The sequence below is a fragment of the Hyla sarda genome, chromosome 4 (genome assembly GCF_029499605.1).
Source record: "Hyla sarda isolate aHylSar1 chromosome 4, aHylSar1.hap1, whole genome shotgun sequence".
Classification (NCBI taxonomy): Eukaryota; Metazoa; Chordata; class Amphibia; order Anura; family Hylidae; genus Hyla; species Hyla sarda.
In genome coordinates, this window is record NC_079192.1 from 222,129,939 (window position 1) to 222,150,601 (window position 20,663).

General features: G+C 41.6%; 1 protein-coding gene across 1 annotated transcript in view; it reads right to left on the bottom strand.

Moving 5' to 3' along the window:
• MUC19 (mucin 19, oligomeric) overlaps positions 1–20,663 on the bottom strand; it is a 199,886-nt gene that overhangs the window by 40,179 nt on the left and 139,044 nt on the right. The window contains exons 51-53 of the mRNA XM_056569863.1: positions 2,063–2,086; positions 1,930–1,953; positions 1,382–1,405 (exon numbers count right to left, since the gene is read on the bottom strand). Of these exons, the coding sequence (XP_056425838.1) occupies positions 1,382–1,405; positions 1,930–1,953; positions 2,063–2,086 (72 nt within the window). The remainder of the gene's footprint in view (positions 1–1,381; positions 1,406–1,929; positions 1,954–2,062; positions 2,087–20,663) is intronic.

Consider the following 20,663-nt stretch of genomic DNA (forward strand, 5'->3'; position numbering starts at 1 on the left):
GGTGTGTTTAGGATCATTATCCATTTGTAGAAGCCATCCTCTCCTTAACTTCAGCTTTTTCACAGATGGCATCAAGTTAGCATCCAAAATTTGCTGAAATTTTATTTAATCCATTTTTCCTTCTACTCGTGAGATGTTCCCTGTGCCACTGGCTGCAATACAACCACAAAGCATGATTGATCCACACCCATGCTTAACTGTTGGACAGAGGTTCTTTTCATTAAATTCTGTTCCCTTTCTTCTCCAAACGTACCTTTGCTCATTCTGGCCAAAAAGTTCAATTTAAACCTCATTCGTCAACAGAACTTGTTTCCAAAATGCATCAGGCTTGTCTATATGTTAATTTGCAAAGTTCAAAAGCTGATTTTTGTGATGAGTACGTAGAAAAGGTTTTATTCTGATGACTCTTCCATGAAGACCATATTTGTACAAGTATCTCTTTATAGTGGAATAGTGTACCACAACTCCAGTGTCTGCAAGATCTTTCTAGAGGGATTGTGCAGTCAAACGTGGGGTTTGAATTGTTTTTCTCACAATCCTGCGAGCTGTTCTGTCTGATATTTTTCTTGGTCTTCCAGATCTTGCTTTAACTTCCACTGTTCCTGATGACTGCCTTTTCTTAATTACATTCCGAACAGAGGATATTGACATCTGAAAACGTTTTGATATCTTCTTATAGACTTCTCCAGCTTTGTGAGCATCAACCATTTTCAGTTTCAGATTTCTAGACAACTGCTTAGAAGAACCCATGGTGCTGATAGTTGGGGCAAGGTCAGATGAGTCTGGGCATTTAAAACCTTTGAGATTGACATCACCTGGTCTTCCCAGATGATGATTGAGAACAATCCATGACACTGGCAGATCTCAGCTATTAGTAGCAGTGCATGCTATAAATTCTGCAGGGTGCCCAAACGTTTGCAGACGCAATTTTTTTGTTTTCTGTTATTTTGAAAGTATAAATAATGGAAATAAAATAAAATTTTTGTTGACATATTATAAGAATGTCTAATCTGTAATTTGATGCCTTTTGGAGATTTTTCTATCTTTCCTTGGCTTCTATATGCACATTAATACACATTTTTATCTGGGGTGCCCAAACGTTTGATCCCCACTGTAATTTACTGATCTGTTTAATTTACTGGCACTAGTTGATTAAAAAAAAAAATTTCCACTGAAGTGCCACTTTAAAACACCATTCTATGGTTATGTTCACAAGGTATTTTTTAGCTTTATTTCATTAATAAAAATTTTATAAAAATTGTTTCCCCATTTTTTCTTTAAATTTAGATATATAGACAGAGAGAAATATCTTTAAAAAATGTATAATATAGAAATATTATTTTATGATGATATAAAAAGGTTGCATTGTACTATGTTTTACCTGAGTCAGTTACTCCTACATTTCCTAGAATATTTGAGAACAGAAAAACAAAATCATTTTTTGCAATCATTGGAATACTAATATTTTTACATTTAATAAAAGCACATGAATAAAACATTTTAGTTAAAGATCATGCAGGATATAAAAAAGGTCCGGACATGAGACTTGTAAGTTCTGGAGTTAGCATGGCAGGTGTCTTAGAAAATTAGATTATTTTCATTATTTTACAGTATGTAGAAACTGTTACACTATTCGTTTAAAGAAGCATCCCCCCCCCCCCATTAGAGTTTAATTTTTGTTTAGGGTTACGAAAAATGTATTTGTTATGTCTAAATTTGAAGCACAAAAAATATTATATCGTCCTAAATTTTTGATTAGTTACCAGCAACCTAGTATAAAAAGTGTTACTGTGCATATTGGAAATGCTAACACATAGAAGAGCAGGTGGATCTGGCTATTGAAATGGGAAGTTAATAGTTCAGAAAACTTTTGGATATCATTTAAAAACTGATGCTACAGAAGTAAAGTAAGATTAAATTCCGTTTTACCTCCTGGAAAACCTGGGCTGTTGCCTGAAAAATATGATAATATGAATTTTAAATAATCATTCTATGAAATAACAGCTTGATGTATAAAAAATGTGATGTTAAAGAAATGTTAAGATTTTTAACTTTGTTTTACCTCCTGGTGTTTCTGGGTAGGAGACTAAAAAATAATAATAGAATAAATAAATAAAACATCATTCTATTGCTATGTTCACAAAGTGATTTTTAGGCTTATTTCATAAAAAAAAATTAAATCAAAATTGCATCCCCATTCTTTAACCCCTTAAGGACCCTTGATGTACGCGTACGTCATGACACCCTGGTACTAAGGGCCCATGACATACGCGTACGTCATGGCGAATTCAGGCCCCTGCCGTGCGCCGGGTGGGGATTTGACCGGGATGCCTGCTGAAATCATTCAGCAGGCATCCCGTGCAAATGCCCAGGAGGGTCATCAGACCCCCCCCATGTTGGCGATCGCTGCAAATTGCAAGTGAATTCACACTTGCGATTTGCATGATTACGGGTCATTACGGATCTATGGTGACCCGGAATATAAGGGAGAACGCGGTTGTCTAAGACACCTACGATCCCCCTGAAGGAATAAGAGTGAGGTGGCAGGGGTGCCACCCCTCCTATCCCTGCTATTGGTCGCAAGAAGTGAAGACCAATAGCAGATAAGGGGTGGGGGAGGGTTAACTTTCATTTTCCCCATCCTGCCCACCCACAATATGAGGGGCAGAATGGGGAAACGACAGACGACCAGGCGCCAAAAATCCACTTACCCATCCAGAGGCAGCGGGCGACGGAGATCGGCAGGGCGACGATGTCGAGCAGCTGGATCCTACGGAAGCCGGTGAGTTGCCTAGCAAAATCTGGAGGGTACAGTTTGAGACCACTCTACAGTGGTCTCTAACTGCTGTCCTCCAGATGTTGCAAAACTACAACTCCCAGCATGCCCAGACAGCTGTTTGGGCATGCTGGAATATGTAATTTTGCATCAGCTGGAGGGCTACAGTTTGAGACCACTATACAGTGGTCTCTAAACTGTATCCCTCCAAATCTTGCAAAACAACAACTCCTAACATGCCCACACAGCTGTTTTCTGTCTGGGCATGCTGGAATTTGTAGTTTTGCAACATCTGGAGGGCCACAGTTTGGAGATCACTGTGGCCCTCCACTGAGATCCCCGCATGCCCAAACAGAAAACAGCTGTCTCGGCATGCTGGGAGTTGTAGTTGCGTACCTCCAGGCAGTAGCAAGTCACTTCCAAATACCCCTAACTGTTCGACAGTGGGTTTAGTAAAGCGTGCCAGAAAAAAAAAAAAACAATGGCAGCTAATGTGCGTGTCCTCGACTTCACTGAGATCAATGACACGCCCCCTCCATACAGCTCTTTGGGAGAGGCGGGGATGCACTAACGCTTCATCTCTGCTTCTCCCATAGAGACACATGGAGGGGGCATGTCGACTGCGGTATCATACTGTGGCAGTCACACCTCCTGCATTGGAGAGCTGTGGCAGAGCCGGGACCCCGTCCAGAGCAGAGAGCACTGTGTTCAGACAGAAAAGACATTCAAAAAGAAAATAACTTCCTCTGGAGCATACAGCAGCTAAGTACTGGAAAGATTAAGAATTTTAAACAGAAGTACAGTGGGGATCAAAAGTTTGAGCACCCCAGGTAAAAATTTGTATTAATGTGCATAAAGAAGCCAAGGAAAGATAGAAAAATCTCCAAAAGGCATCAAATTACAGATTAGACATTCTTATAATATGTCAACAAAAGTTAGATTTTATTTCCATCATTTACACTTTCAAAATAACAGAAAACAAAAAAATGGTGTCTTTAAAAGTTTGGGCACCCTGCAGAGTTAATATCTTGTACTGCCCCCTTTGGCAAGTATCACAGCTTGTAGATGCTTTTTGTAGCCAGGCAAGAGACTTTCAATCCCTCTTTGAGGTATCTATGCCCATTCTTCCTTACAAAAGTCTTCCAGTTCTTTGAGATTTCTGGGCTGTCTGTCACGCACTGCTCTTTTCAATTATGTTGAGGTCAGGAGATTGTGAAGGACATGGAAAAAGCCTTCTGTTTACGCCTCTTGGTGTAATGCCCCGTGGATTTTGAGGTGTGTTTAGAAGCCATCTTCTCTTTAACTTCAGCTTTTTCACAGATGGCATCAAGTTAGCATCCAAAATTGGCTGAAATTTTATTTAACCCCTTAAGGACCCGGGCTTTTTCCGTTATTTCATTTTCAATTTTTCCTCCTTAACTTTAAAAAATCATAACTCTTAAAAATTTTCACCTAAAATTCTATATGATGGCTTATTTTTTGCGTCACTAATTCTACTTTGTAATGACATTAGTCATTTTACCCAAAAATCTACGGTGAAACGGGAAAAAAAATCAATGTGCGACGAAATTGATGAAAAAACACTATTTTGTAAGTTTTGGGGGCTTCCGTTTTTCAGCCAAAATGATACCTCATCTTTATTCTGTAGGTCCATACGGTTAAAATGATACCCTACTTGTATAGGTTTGATTTTGTATCACTTCAGAAAAAAAATCATGAATACATGCAGGAAAATGTATACGTTTAAAATGGTCATCTTCTGACCTCTATAACTTTTTTATTTTTCTGTGTTCAGGGTGCTATGACGGCTATTTTTTTTGCGCTGTCATCTGAAGTTTTTAGCAGTACCATTTTTGTTCTGATCAGACTTTTTGATCACATTTTATTCACTTTTTTGTGGTATAAAAAGTAATGAAAAATGCGCTATTTTTGGACTTTTGAATTTTTTTGCTTGTACACCATTGAACAAGCGGTTTAAAAAGTGGTATATTTTTTATAATTCGGACATTTCTGCACGTGGCAATACCACATATGTTTATTTTTATTATTATTTACACTGTGTTTTTTTTATTCTTGGAAATGCCGGGTGATTCAAACTTTTATTAGGGGAAGGGATAATTGAAAGGGTTAATGATTTTTTTACACTTATCCATAGGAATGGATCAATCAGTGTTTTCGGCGATTGAATGCTCAAGCGTGGATCTCAGGCTTGAAGCATTCATTCGGCGATCGTCCTGCACAGGAGAAGGTAAGAAGACCTCCTCCTGTGCTACAGCTGTTCGGGATGTCGAGATTATACCGCGGCGATCCCGAACATCTGCCTGAGCTAACCGGCAACTTTCACTTTCATTTTTAGCCGCGCGGCTCAGGTTTGAACGCGCGGCTAAAGGGTTAATAGCGCGCGGCACAGCGATCAGTGCCGCGCACTATTAGAGGCGGGTCCCGGCTTTACTATGACGCCGGGCCCACCGCGATATGATGCGGGGTCACCGTGTGACCCCACGTTATATCGCAGGACCGGGACCCAGGACGTACCCATACGTCCTGGGTCCTTAAGAGGTTAATCCATTTTTCCTTCTACTAGTGAGATGTTCCCTGTGCCACTGGCTGCAATACAACTCCAAAGCATGATTGATCCACCCCCATGCTTAACTGTTGGACAGAGGTTCTTTTCATTAAATTCTGTTCCCCTTTTTCTCCAAACGTACCTTTGCTCATTCCGGCCAAAAAGTTATATTTTAACCTCATCCGTCAACAGAACTTGTTTCCAAAATGCATCAGGCTTGTCTATATGTTCATTTGCAAAGTTCAAATGCTGATTTTTGTGATGAGTACGTAGAAGAGGTTTTATTCTGATGACTCTTCCATGAAGACCATATTTGTGAAAGCATCTCTTTATAGTAGAATAGTGTACCACAACTCCAGTGTCTGCCAGATCTTTCTGGAGGGATTGTGCAGTCAAACGTGGGTTTTGAGTTGTTTCTGATGACTGCCTTTTCTTAATTACATTCCGAACAGAAGATATTCATATCTGAAAATGTTTTGATATCTTCTTATAGACTTCTCCAGCTTTGTGAGCATCAACTGTTTTCAGTTTCAGATTTCTAGACAACTGCTGAGAAGAACCCATGGTGCTGATTGTTGGGTCAAGGTCAGATGAGTCTGGGCATTTAAAACCTTTGAGATTGACATCACCAGGTCTTCCCAGATAATGATTGAGAACAATCCATGACACTAGCAGGTCTCAGCTATTAGTAGCAGTGCATGCTATAAATTCTGCAGGGTGCCCAAACTTTTGCAAATGCAATTTTTTTGTTTTCTTTTATTTTGAACGTGTAAATGATGGAAATAAAATCTAATTTTTGTTGACATATTGAGAATGTCTAATCTGTAAGTTGATGCCTTTTGGAGACTTTTCTATCTTTCCTTGGCTTCTATATGCACATTAATACACATTTTTACCTGGGGTGCCCAAACGTTTGATCCCTACTGTAATTTACTAATCTGTTTAATTTACTGCCACTAATTGATTAAAAAAAAATGTTTCCACTGAAGTACCCCTTTACAGCATTCTATGGTTATGTTCACAAGGTATTTTTTTTTAGCTTTAGTTCATTAATAAAAATTTTATAAAAATTGTTTCCCCATTTTCTCTTTAACCCCTTCCCGCAGAATGTCATATATAAACGCCGGGTTGTGCAGTGCGTTCGCGCATCCCGGCGTTTATAAATGACATGCAGTTAACCCGGCGATGCGCAGCATCGCACGGGTTAACTGGCAGAAGTCCCGCTGTTTCCAGCAGGGGACAACTTCTGCTTCACCCCCAGGACCATCAATTGATGGTCCTGGTCAGCGATCACTGTGATTGGTCCCTGTGGACCAATCACAGTGATCTGGGGTGAAAGTTCAGATCCCCCGCACTGCCCGCCCCTGGAAGTCGGGCAGAACGGGGGACGAAGCGCTGCAGGGGCTCGCGGGGACCTGCGGCATTCGGGGGGAACACGTGGGGACCGGCGGACTTACCTGATCCAGCGGCGGGACCGAGGAGCAGCGCGGGACCGGCCACGTGGACGAGCAGCGACGGGTAAGTATGTGGTCCTCAGAGGCAGCAGTGAAGATCTTCACTGCTGCTTCTAGGAGTCTGAAAACTACAACTCCCAGCATGCCTAGACAGCCTTTGGCTGTCCGGGCATGCTGGGAGTTGTAGTTTTGCAACATCTGGAGGGCCCCAGTTTGGAGACCATTGTATAATGGTCTCCAATCTGTGCTCTTCCAGCTGTTGCAAAACTACAACTCCCAGCATGCACTGACTGTCCAGGCATGCTGGGAGTTTTAGTTAAGCAACATCTGGCCCTTCAGATGTTGCCGAACTACAACTCCCAGCATGCCCTTCAGCTGTCCGGGCATGCTGGGAGTTGTAGTTTTGCAACAGCTGGAGACACACTGGTTGGGAAACATTGTTTCTAACTCAGTGTTTCCTAACCTGTGTGCCTCCAGCTGTTGCAAAACTATAACTCCCAGCATGCACTAAAAGACCATGCATGCTGGGAGTTGTAGTTTTGCAACATCTGGAGGGCCCCAGTTTGGAGACCATTGTATAATGGTCTCCAATCTGTGCTCTTCCAGCTGTTGCAAAACTACAACTCCCAGTATGCACTGACTGTCCAGGCATGCTGGGAGTTTTAGTTCAGCAACATCTGGCCCTTCAGATGTTGTCGAACTACAACTCCCAGCATGCCCTTCAGCTGTCTGGGCATGCTGGGAGTTGTAGTTTTGCAACAACTGGAGACACACTGGTTGGGAAACATTGTCTGTTTCTAACTCAGTGTTTCCTAACCTGTGTGCCTCCAGCTGTTGCAAAACTATGACTCCCAGCATGCACTAACAGACCATGCATGCTGGGAGTTGTGGTTTTGCAACAGCTGATGCAAGCCCCCCCCGCCCCGCCACCCCCGTGAATGTACAGGGTACATTCACATGGGCGAGGCTTTTACAGTGGGTTTCTCGCATCTTGAGATGCAGCAAATTTTGCGCTGGGAAACTCGCTGTAACCCCCCGCCCATGTGACTGTACCCTAAAAACACTACACTACACTAACACAAAATAAAATAAAAAGTTAAAAACACTACATATACACATACCCCTACACAGCCCCCCTCCCCCAATAAGAACGTCCGGTACACCACTGTTTCCAAAGCAGAGCCTCCAGCTGTTGAAAAACAACAACTCCCAGTATTGTCAGACAGCCGTTGACTGTCCAGGCATGCTGGGAGTTTTGCAACAGCTGGAGGCACCCTGTTTGGGAATCACTGGCGTAGAATACCCCTATGTCCACCCCTATGCAAATCCCTAATTTAGGCCTCAAATGCACATGGCGCTCTCACTTTGGAGCCCTGTCGTATTTCAGGGCAACAGTTTAGGGTCACATATGGGGTATCGCTGTACTCGGGAGAAATTGCGTTACAAGGTTTGGGGGGCTTTTTCTTCTTTAACCCTTCATGAAAAGGAAATGTTGGGGTCTACACCAGAATGTTAGTGTAAAAATTTTTTATTTTTTACACTAACATGCTGATGTTGCCCTATACTTTACATTTTCACAAGAGGTAAAAGGGAAAAAAGCCCCCCAAAATTTGTAACGCAATTTCTCCCGACTACAGAGATACCCCATATGTGAGCGCAAAGTGCTCTGGGGGCGCACAACAAGGCCCAGAAGGGAGAGCGCACCATGTACATTTGAGGTGATTTGCACAGGGGTGGCTGATTGTTACAGCGGTTTTGACAAACGCAAAAAAAAAAAAAAAACACATGTGACCCCATTTCGGAAACGACACCCCTCACGGAATGTAATGAGGGGTGCAGTGAGAATTTACCCCCCACAGGTGTCTGACGGATCTTTGGAACAGTGGTCCATGAAAATGAAAACTTGTACAGCCCACTGTTCCAAAGACCTGTCAGACACCAGTGGGGGGCAAATGCTCACTGTACCCCTTGTTACGTTCCTCAAGGGGTCTAGTTTCCAAAATGGTATGCCATGTGGGGGTTATTTTGCTGTTCTGACACCTTAGGGGCTTCCTAAATGCGACATGCTCCCCCAGCAAAATTTGCTCTCAAAAAGCCAAATATGACTCCTTCTCTTCTGAGCATTGTAGTTCGCCCATAGTGCACTTCAGGTCAACTTATGGGGTACCTCCATACTCAGAAGAGATGGGGTTACAAATTTTGGGGGGTATTTTCTGCTATTAACCCTTGCAAAAAGGTGAAATTAGGGGGGAAACACACATTTTAGTGGAAATTTTTTATTTTTTTTTACATATGCAAAAGTCGTGAAACACCTGTGGGGTAATAAGGCTCACTTTATTCCTTATTACATTCCTCAAGGGGTCTAGTTTCCAAAATGGTATGCCATGTGGGTATTTTTTGCTGTTCTGGCACCATAGGGGCTTCCTAAATGCGACATGCCCCCCGAGCAAAATTTGCTCTCAAAAAGCCAAATATGACTCCTTCTCTTCTGAGCATTGTAGTTCGCCCATAGTGCACTTCAGGTCAACTTATGGGGTACCTCCATACTCAGAAGAGAAGGGGTTACAAATATTGGGGGTATTTCCTGCTATTAACCCTTGGAAAAATGTGAAATTTGGGGGGAAACACACATTTTAGTGAAAAAAAATAATTTTTTTTTTACATATGCAAAAGTCGTGAAACACCTGTGGGGTATTAAGGCTCACTTTATTCCTTGTTATGTTCCTCAAGGGGTCTAGTTTCCAAAATGGTATGCCATGTGAGGGTTTTTTGCTGTTCTGGCACCATAGGGGCTTCCTAAATGCAACATGCCCCCCAAAAACCATTTCAGAAAAACGTACTCTCCAAAATCCCCTTGTCGCTCCTTCGCTTCTGAGCCCTCTACTGCGCCCGCCGAACACTTAACATAGACATATGAGGTATGTGCTTACTCGAGAGAAATCAGGCTACAAATAGAAGTATACATTTTCTCCTTTTACCCCTTGTAAAAATTTTAAAATTGGGTCTACAAGAACATGCGAGTGTAAAAAATGAAGATTGTGAATTTTCTCCTTCACTTTGCTTCTATTCCTGTGAAACACCTAAAGGGTTAAAATGATGACTGAATGTCATTTTGAATACTTTCGGGGGTGCAGTTTTTATAATGGGGTCTTTTGTGGGGTATTTCTAATAAGAAGACCCTTCAAATCCACTTCAAACCTGAACTGGTCCCTGAAAAATAGTGAGTTTGAAAATTTTGTGAAAAATTGGAAAATTGCTGCTGAACTTTGAAGCCCTCTGGTGTCTTCCAAAAGTAAAAACTCGTCACTTTTATGATGCAAACATAAAGTAGACATATTGTATATGTGAATAAAAAAATTTTTTATTTGTAATATACATTTTCCTTACAAGCAGAGAGCTTCAAAGTTAGAAAAATGCAAAATTTTCAAATTTTTCATCAAATTTTAGGATTTTTCACACGGAAAGGATGCAAGTTACCAAAAAATGTTACCACTACGTTAAAGTAGAATATGTCACGAAAAAACAATCTCGGAATCAGAATGATAACTAAAAGCATTCCAGAGTTATTAATGTTTAAAGTGACAGTGGTCAGATGTGCAAAAAACGCTCTGGTCCTTAAGGCCAAAATGGGCTTGGTCCTGAAGGGGTTAAATTTAGATATATAGACATAGAAAAATGTGTAATATAGAAATATTATTTTATGATGGTATACAAAGGTTGCATTGTACTATGTTTTACTGAGTCAGTAACTCCTACATTTCCTAGAAAATTTGAGAACAGAAAAACAAAATAATTTTTGCAACCATTAGAATACAAATATTTTAAAATTTAATAAAACCACATAAATAAAACATTTTAGTTAAAGATCATGCAGGATATAAAAAAGGTCTGGACATGAGACTTGTAAGTTCTGGAGTTAGCATGGCAGGTGTTTTAGAAATGTAGATTCCTTTCTTATTTTAAAGTATGTAGAAACTGTTACACTATTCGTTTAAAGAAGTACCCCCCCATTAGAGTTTAATTTTTGTTTAGGGTTACGAAAAATTTGTTTGTTATGTCTAACTATGAAGCAAAAAAAATATTATATCGTCCTAAATTTTTGATTAGATACCAGCAACCTAGCATAAAAAGTGTTACTGTGCATATTGGAAATTATAACATATAGAAGAGCAGATGGATCTGGCTATTGAAATGGGAAGTTAATAGTTCAGAAAACTTTCAGATATCTTTTAAAACTGATGCTACAGAAGTAAAGTAAGATTAAATTCCGTTTTACCTCCTGGAAAACCTGGGCTGTTGCCTGAAAAATGTGATAATATGAATTTTAAATAATCATTCTATGAAATAACAGCTTGATATATAAAAAAAAAATGTGATGTTGTAGAAATTTTAAGATTTTTAACTTTGTTTTACCTCCTGGCGTTTCTGGGTAGGAGACTAAAAAATTATAATAGAAGAAATTAATAAATAAATAAATAAAACATCATTCTATAGCTATGTTCACAAAGTATTTTTTTTAGACTTATTTCATTCAATAAAATGAAATCAAAATTGCATCCCCATTCTTTAACCCCTTAGGGACCCTTGACGTACGCGTATGTCATGACACCCTGGTACTTAAGGACCCATGACGTACGTGTACGTCATGGCGAATTCGGGACCCTGCCGCGCGCCGGGCGGGGATTCAACCGGGATGCCTGCTGAAATCATTCAGCAGGCATCCCGTGCAAATGCCCAAGGGGGCCATCAGACCCCCCCTTGTTGGCGATCGTGGCAAATCACAAGTGAATTCACACTTGCGATTTGTGCTATTCTGGGTCATTACGGGTCTATGGTGACCCGGTGACCCGGAATATAAGGGGGAACGCGGTTGTCTAAGACACCTACGATCCCCCTTAAAGGATAGGAGTGAGGTGGCAGGGGTGCCACCCCTCCTATCCCTGCTTTTGGTCGCCAGAAGCAACGACCAATAGCAGATCGGGGCGGGGTTCACTTTCATTTTTCTATCCTGGCCACCCACAATAGGCGGGGCAGAATGGGGAAATGACAGAGGACCGGGCGCCAAAGATCCACTTACCCATCCGGAGGCACCGGGCGACGGAGATCGGCAGGCGACGATGTTGTGCGGCCCGATCCTACAGAAGCCGATGAATTGCCTAGCAACATCTGGAGGGAACAGTTTGAGACCACTATACAGTGGTCTCTAACTGCAGCACTCCAGATGTTGCAAAACTACAACTCCCAGCATGCCCAGACAGCTGTTTGGGCATGCTGGAATATGTAGTTTTGCAACAGCTGGAGGGCTACAGTTTGAGACCACTATACAGTGGTCTCTAAACTGTATCCCTCCAAATCTTGCAAAACTACAACTCCTAGCATGCCCAAACAGCTGTTTGCTGTCTGGGCATGCTGGGATTTGTGGTATTGCAACATCTGGAGGGCCACAGTTTGGAGATCACTGTGGCCCTCCAGATGTTACAAAACTGCAAATCCCGGCATGCCCACACAGCAAACTGCTGTCTCGGCATGCTGGGAGTTGTAGTTGCGTACCTCCAGCTGTTGCATAACTACATCTCCCAGCATGCCCTTTGGTGATCAGCACATGCTGGGAGTTGTAGCTTTGCAACAGCTGGAGGCACACTGGTTACATAGTTACATAGTTAGTACGGTCGAAAAAAGACATATGTCCATCAAGTTCAACCAGGGAATTAAGGGGTAGGGGTGTGGCGCGATATTGGGGAAGGGATGAGATTTTATATTTCTTCATAAGCATTAATCTTATTTTGTTCCAGGAATGTATCTAATCCTGTTTTAAAGCTGTTAATTGTTTCTGCTGTGACCAGTTCCTGAGGTAGACCGTTCCATAAATTCACAGTCCTCACGGTAAAGAAGGCGTGTCGCCCCTTGAGACTAAACTTTTAGCTTCTCCAGACGGAGGGAGTGCCCCCTCGTCCTTTGGGGGGGTTTAACCTTGAACAGTTTTTCTCCATATTTTTTGTATGGGCCATTAATATACTTATATACGTTTATCATATCCCCCCTTAAACGTCTCTTCTCAAGACTAAACAATTGTAACTCCTTTAATCGCTCCTCATAGCTAAGATGTTCCATGCCCCATATTAGTTTAGTCGCGCGTCTCTGCACCCTTTCCATCTCCGCAGTGTCCCTTTTATGGACAGGTGCCCAAAACTGAACAGCATATTCCAGGTAAGGCAGTACCAATGATTTATAAAGGGGGAGTATTATGTCCCTGTCCCTTGAGTCCATGCCTCTTTTGATACATGACAATATCCTGCCGGCTTTGGAAGCAGCAGCCTGACATTGCATGCTGGAAAATAAGTAACAGAACCTAACTGAAGGTTTTCCAACCAGTGTGCCTCCAGCTGTTCCAAAAGTACAACTCCCAGCATGCACGGCCTATCAGTACATGCTGGGAGTTGTAGTTTTGTAACAGCTGGAGATTTGCCCCCCCCCCCCCCCATGTGAACATACAGGGTACATTCACACAGGCTGGTTTACAGTAAGTTTCCTGCTTCAAGTTTGGGCTGCGGCAATTTTTTTGCTGCAGCCCAAACTCCTAGCGGGAAACTCACCGTAACACGCCAGTGCGAATGTACTCTAAAAACACTACACTAACACAAAATAAAGGGTAAATCACTACATATAAACCCCCTTTCACTGCCCCCCCCCCCCCCCCAATAAAAATGAAAAATGTATTGTATTGCAGTAATTCCAAAATGGAGCCTCCAGCTGTTGCAAAACAACAACTCCCAGCATTTCCGGACAGACACCCACTGTCCAGGCATGCTGGAAATTCAGAAACAGCTGGAGGCACCCTGTTTGGGAATCACTGGTGTACAACACCCCTATTTCCACCCCTATGCAATCCCTAATTTAGTCCTCAAATGCACATGGAGCTCTTTCAATTCGGAGCCCTGTTGTATTTCAAGGAAACCGTTTGGGGCCACATATGGGGTATTTCCGTAATCGGGAGAAATTGCACTACAAATTTTGGGGGGCTTTTTCTCCTTTTACCCCTTATCAAAAGGAAAAGTTGGGGGCTACACCAGCTTGGTAGTGTAAAAAAATAAAACATTTTACACTAACATGCTGGTGTTGCCCCATACTTTTTATTTTCACAAGCGTTAAAAGGGAAAAAAAAGACCCCCCAAAATTTGTAACACAATTTCTCCTGAGTATGGAAATACCCCATATGGGGGTTTAAAATGCTCTGCGGACACACAACAAGGCTCAGGAGTGAGAGCGCACCATGTACATTTGAGTCATAAATTGGTGATTTGCACAGGGGTGGCTGATTTTACGGTGGTTCTGACATAAACACAAAAAAAGAAATACCCACATGTGACCGCATTTTGGAAACTACACACCTCACGGAAAGTAACAAGGGGTATAGTGCACCTTAACACCCCACAGGTGTTTAATGAAAATTCTTCAAACTTAGATGGAAAAATGAAAAAAAAATCACTAAAATGCTGGTGTTACCCTAAATTTTTCATGTTCACAAGGGAAAATAGGAAAAAAGCCCCCCAAAATTTGTAACCCCATTTCTTCTGTGTAAGAACATACCCCTTGTGTGGATGTAAAGTGCTCTGCAAGCAAACTACAATGCTCAGAAGAGAAGGAGCATCATTGGGCTTTTGAAGAGAAAATTTGTCCTGAATTGAAGGCCATGTGTGTTTACAAAGCCCCCATAGTGCCAGAACAATGCACCCCCCCCCCCACATGTGACCCCATTTTGGAAACTACACCCCTCATGTTGTAATGTATTAAGGGATACAGTGAGCATTTATGCCCCACAGGTCTCTGAGAGATATTTTTGGAACAGTTGTCCGTGAAAATGAAAAATTTAATTTTTCGTTTGCACATCCCAGTGTTCCAAAGATCTGTCAAACGCCAGGGAGGTGTAAATACTCACTGTACGCCTTCTGTGAGCGGTGTCGTTTAAAAAATAGGGTCACATGTGAGGGGGTCCACTGTTCTGGCAGCACAGGGGACTTTGTAAATGCACATGGCCCCTGACTTCCATTCCAAACAATTTTTTTTCCCAAAAACTCAATGGCGCTCCTTCTCTTCTGAGCATTGTAGTGCTGTAGTGCGCCGGCAGAGCACTTGATGTCCACACATGGGGTATTTCCATATTCAGAAGAGATGGGGTTAAAAATTTGGAGGGCATTTTGTCCTATTATCCCTTGCAAAATGTTAAATTTGAGGGAAAACTAGCATTTTAGTGAAAAAAAAATAATTTACACATCCAACTTTAACGAAAAGTCGTCAAACACCTGTCGTCAAAAACCTGGACCCCTTGTTACGTGCCTTGAGGGGTGTAGTTTCCAAAATAGTATGCCATGTGTGTTTTTTTTTTTTTTTTGCTGTTCTGGCATCATAGTGGCTTCTTAAATGTGGCATGCCCCCCCAAAAACCATTTCAGCTAAATTTGCTTTTCAAAACCCAAATGTGACTCCTTCTCTTCTGAGCATTGTAGTTTGCCCGCAAAGCATTTTACGTCCTAACATGGGGTATTTCCATACTCAGAAGAAATGGGGTTACAAATTTTGGGGGGCATTTTGTCCTATTATCCTTTGTAAAAAAAAAAAGAATATTTGAGGGAAAACTAGCATTTTAGTGAAAGAAAATCATTTACACATTCAACTTTAACGAAAAGTCGTCAAACACCTGTGGGATGTTAAGGCTCACTGGACCCATGCCTTGAGGGGTATAGTTTCCAAAATAGTATGCCATGTGTTTTTTTATTTTATTCTATTTTTTTTTTTTTTTTTTTGCTGTTCTGGCACCATAAGGGCTTCCTAAATGTGACATGCCCCCAAAAACCATTTCAGAAAAACTGACTCTCCAAAATCCCACTGTCGCTCCTTCCCTTCTGAGCCCTCTACTGCGCCCACCAAACACTTGACATACACATATGAGGTATTTTCTTACTTGAGAGAAATTGGGTTACACATTTTAGGAAAATGTCTCTCTTTTAACCCCTTGTAAAAATTCAATAACTGGGTCTACAAGAACATGCCAGTGTAAAAAATGAAGATTTTGACTTTTCTCCTTCAATTTGCTGCTATTCCTGTGAAACACCTAAAGGGTTAACAAACCTTTTGAAATTTCGATTTTGAAAATGTTGTGAAAAATTGGAAAAGTGCTGCTATACTTTGAAGCCTCTGATGTCTTCCAAAAGTAAAAACATGTACACTTTATGATGGATACATAAAGTAGACATATTGTATATGTGAATCAATATATCATTTATTTGGAATATTCATTTTCCTTATAAGCAGAGAGTCTCAAAGTTAAAAAAAATGCAAAATTTTCGACAAAATTTTACCACTGACATAAAGTAGAATATGTCTCGAAAACACAATCTCCGAATCGGAATGAAAGGTAAAAGCATCCCAGAGTTATTAATGTTTAAAGTGATAGTGGTCAGATGTGTAAAAAATGGCCGGGTCCTACACTGAAAATTGACTGGGTCCTTAAAGAAGATATCCCATGCAGCAAAGAAAAAAAAAATACCTAGCCATTCCATAGTATATTCACCTACCACCTCTCTGACATGTTTGTGATTTTTTTTCCGCCCCCCATTCACCGGCTATTCAGCTCATAAATTCCAGTTACTTCCTGGTTATGGTGGCTATGCCTGTGATCTCAAAGACTACATTTCCCTGCATGCACTGCTCACATTTCCTGCTCTCAGCTGCCTGAGCAGAGAACTTGTTACCTCCCCTAACTTATGTTAGTCACTCCCACATAACACTGAGCTCCAATCATAGCCCTATACAGCAGGGTGGCCACATAACACTGAGCTCCATTCATAGCCCTATACAGCAGGGTGGCCACGAGGAAACAAACTAATCTCAGTGCTCAGAGAGAGGGAGCCTGGAGTTGAAGCTGCAGTTTTACACTGTAATATCACTCCCTCCCCCTCCTCCTCTCAATGAAACAGCTTTACAGTGGCACAATCACCTCCCCCCTTCTCTGCCCTGCACTCCTCTCTCCCCAGTGCTCAGTGTGACAAATCTACTCTCCCTCCCCTCCATTCTCAGTGTGACAGCCCTACGCTGGCAGCTCCCTCCCCTCCCCCCTCTCCTCCGTTATCAGTGTAAAAACATTAGCAAGGAGAGGGGAGAGAACTATGATCTGAATCAGCCTGCATATAGGCAGTGCTGCTCAGCCAATAACTGCAGAACAGAGGGAGGACAGTGTGAATATTCATCAGATGGGAGGGGCTAAGGCCGAGCTCAGGCAGCTCTCTGCAGCACAGGGGTTTTCTGGGTAATTGTCACGTCACGGCCCCTGGATGCTGCTGATAACAGCCTGAATAGGGGGTCGAAAGTCATGAAAACCTGGAACAGCTGAATTTCCTGTCAGACAGAAGAATGCAGATAAAGCTGGTTTCTAAGCAGCACTGGTAATGGAAGTGATTTACAAACCTATATAACTTTACCTTCAGCACTAAAAGCTGAACAATTGTTTACTGTGAGACTTGTCCTTTAACCTCTTAAGGACCAAGGACGTACTGGTACGTCCTTGGTCCTGCTCTCCTGATATAACGCGGGGTTATACAGTAACCCCGCATCATATCATGGCGGGCCTGGCGTCATAGTGAAGCCGGGACCCGCCGCTAATAGCACGCAGTGCCGATCGCGGCGCTGCACGCTATTAACCCTTTAGCCGCGCGCTCAGAGCTGAGCCGCGGGGCTAAAACCGAAAGTGAAAGCTGCGGGTTAACTCAGTGGGCTGTTCGGGATAGCCGCGGCAAAGAAGCGGCATACCGAACAGCTTACAGGACAGCGGGAGGGCCCCTACCTGCCTCCTCGCTGTCCGATCACCGAATGACTGCTCAGTGCCTGAGATCCAGGCATGAGCAGTCATGCGGCAGAATCGTCGATCACTGGTTTCCTATGAGAAACCAGTGATCAATGATGAAGATCAGTGTGTGCAGTGTTATAGGTCCCTATGGGAGCTATAACACTGCAAAAAAAAAGTGAAAAAAAAGTGAATGAATATCATTTAACCCCTCCCCTATTAAAAGTTTGAATCACGCCCCTTTTCCCATAAAAAAAACACAGTGTAAAAAAAAAAATTAATAAACATATATGTATCACCGCGTGCGGAAATGTCCGAATTATAAAAATATATCATTAATTAAATCGCTCGGTCAATGGCGTGCGCGCAAAAAAATTCCAAAGTCCAAAATAGTGCATTTTGGGTCACTTTTTATATCATTTAAAAATCAATAAGTCCTATCAATGCAAAAATGGTACCGTTAAAAACTTCAGATCACGGCGCAACAAATGAGCCCTCATATCGCCCCATACACGGAAAAATAAAAAAGTTATAGGGGTCAGAAGATGACAATTTTAAACGTATTAATTTTCCTGCATGTAGTTATGATTTTTTCCAATAGTACGACAAAATCAAACCTATATAAGTAGGGTATCATTTTAATCGTATGGACCTACAGAATAAAGATGTAAATTTTACCAAAAAATGTACTACGTAGAAATGGAAGCCACCAAAATTTACAAAACTGCGTTTTTTTTTCTATTTTGTTGCACAATGATTTTTTTTTCTGTTTCACCGTACATTTTTGGGCAAAATAACTGACGTCATTACAAAGAAGAATTGGTGGCGCAAAAAATAAACCATCATATGGATTTTTAGGTGCAAAATTGAAAGAGTTATGATTTTTTAACCCCTTCAGGACCAAGCCCATTTTGGCCTTAAGGACCAGAGCGTTTTTTGCACATCTGACCACTGTCACTTTAAACATTAATAACTCTGGAATGCTTTTAGTTATCATTCTGATTCCGAGATTGTTTTTTCGTGACATATTCTACTTTAACATGGTGGTAAATTTTTGTGGTAACTTGCATCCTTTCCTTGTGAAAAATCCAAAAATTTTGTGAAAAATTTGAAAATTTTGCATTTTTCTAACTTTGAAGCTCTCTGCTTGTAAGGAAAATGTATATTACAAATAAAAAAAAATTTATTCACTTATACAATATGTCTACTTTATGTCTGCATCATAAAAGTGACGAGTTTTTACTTTTGGAAGACACCAGAGGGCTTCAAAGTTCAGCAGCAATTTTCCAATTTTTCACAAAATTTTCAAACTCACTATTTTTCAGGGACCAGTTCAGGTTTGAAGTGGATTTGAAGGGTCTTCTTATTAGAAATACCCCACAAAAGACCCCATTATAAAAACTGCACCCCCCAAAGTATTCAAAATGACATTCAGTCATCATTTTAACCCTTAAGGTGTTTCACAGGAATAGAAGCAAAGTGAAGGAGAAAATTCACAATCTTCATTTTTTACACTCGCATGTTCTTGTAGACCCAATTTTTAAATTTTTACAAGGGGTAAAAGGAGAAAATGTATACTTATATTTGTAGCCTGATTTCTCTCGAGTAAGCACATACCTCATATGTCTATGTAAAGTGTTCGGCAGGCGCAGTAGAGGGCTCAGAAGGGAAAGAGCGATAAGGGGATTTTGGAGAGTACGTTTTTCTGAAATGGTGTTTGGGGGGCATGTTGCATTTAGGAAGCCCTTATAGTGCCAGAACAGCAAAAAACCCTCACATGGCATACCATTTTGGAAACTAGACCCCTTGAGGAACATAACAAGGAATAAAGTGAGCCTTAATACCCCACAGGTGTTTCACGACTTTTGCATATGTAAAAAAACATTTTTTTTTCACTAAAATGTGTGTTTCCCCCCAAATTTCACATTTTTCCAAGGGTTAATAGCAGGAAATACCCCCCAATATTTGTAACCCCTTCTCTTCTGAGTATGGAGGTACCCCATAAGTTGACCTGAAGTCCACTATGGGCGAACTACAATGCTCAGAAGAGAAGGAGTCATATTTGGCTTTTTGAGAGCAAATTTTGCTCGGGGGGCATGTCACATTTAGGAAGCCCCTATGGTGCCAGAACAGCAAAAAAAACACATGGCATACCATTTTGGAAACTAGACCCCTTGAGGAATGTAATAAGGAATAAAGTGAGCCTTATTACCCCACAGGTGTTTCACGACTTTTGCATATGTAAAAAAAAATAAAAATTTCCACTAAAATGTGTGTTTCCCCCCTAATTTCACCTTTTTGCAAGGGTTAATAGCAGAAAATACCCCCCAAAATTTGTAACCCCATCTCTTCTGAGTATGGAGGTACCCCATAAGTTGACCTGAAGTGCACTATGGGCGAACTACAATGCTCAGAAGAGAAGGAGTCAAATTTGGCTTTTTGAGAGCAAATTTTGCTCGGGGAGCATGTCGCATTTAGGAAGCCCCTAAGGTGCCAGAACAGCAAAAAAAAAACACACATGGCATACCATTTTGGAAACTAGACCCCTTGAGGAACGTAACAAGGGGTACAGTGAGCATTTGCCCCCCACTGGTGTCTGACAGATCTTTGGAACAGTGGGCTGTACAAGTTTTCATTTTCATGGACCACTGTTCCAAAGATCCGTCAGACACCTGTGGGGGGTAAATTCTCACTGCACCCCTCATTACATTCCGTGAGGGTTGTCGTTTCCGAAATGGGGTCACATGTGGGGTTTTTTTTTTTTTTTGCGTTTGTCAAAACCGCTGTAACAATCAGCCACCCCTGTGCAAATCACCTCAAATGTACATGGTGCGCTCTCCCTTCTGGGCCTTGTTGTGCGCCCCCAGAGCACTTTGCGCTCACATATGGGGTATCTCTGTAGTCGGGAGAAATTGCGTTACAAATTTTGGGTTGCTTTTTTCCCTTTTACCTCTTGTGAAAATGTAAAGTATAGGGCAACATCAGCATGTTAGTGTAAAAAATAAAAAAATTGTACACTAACATTCTGGTG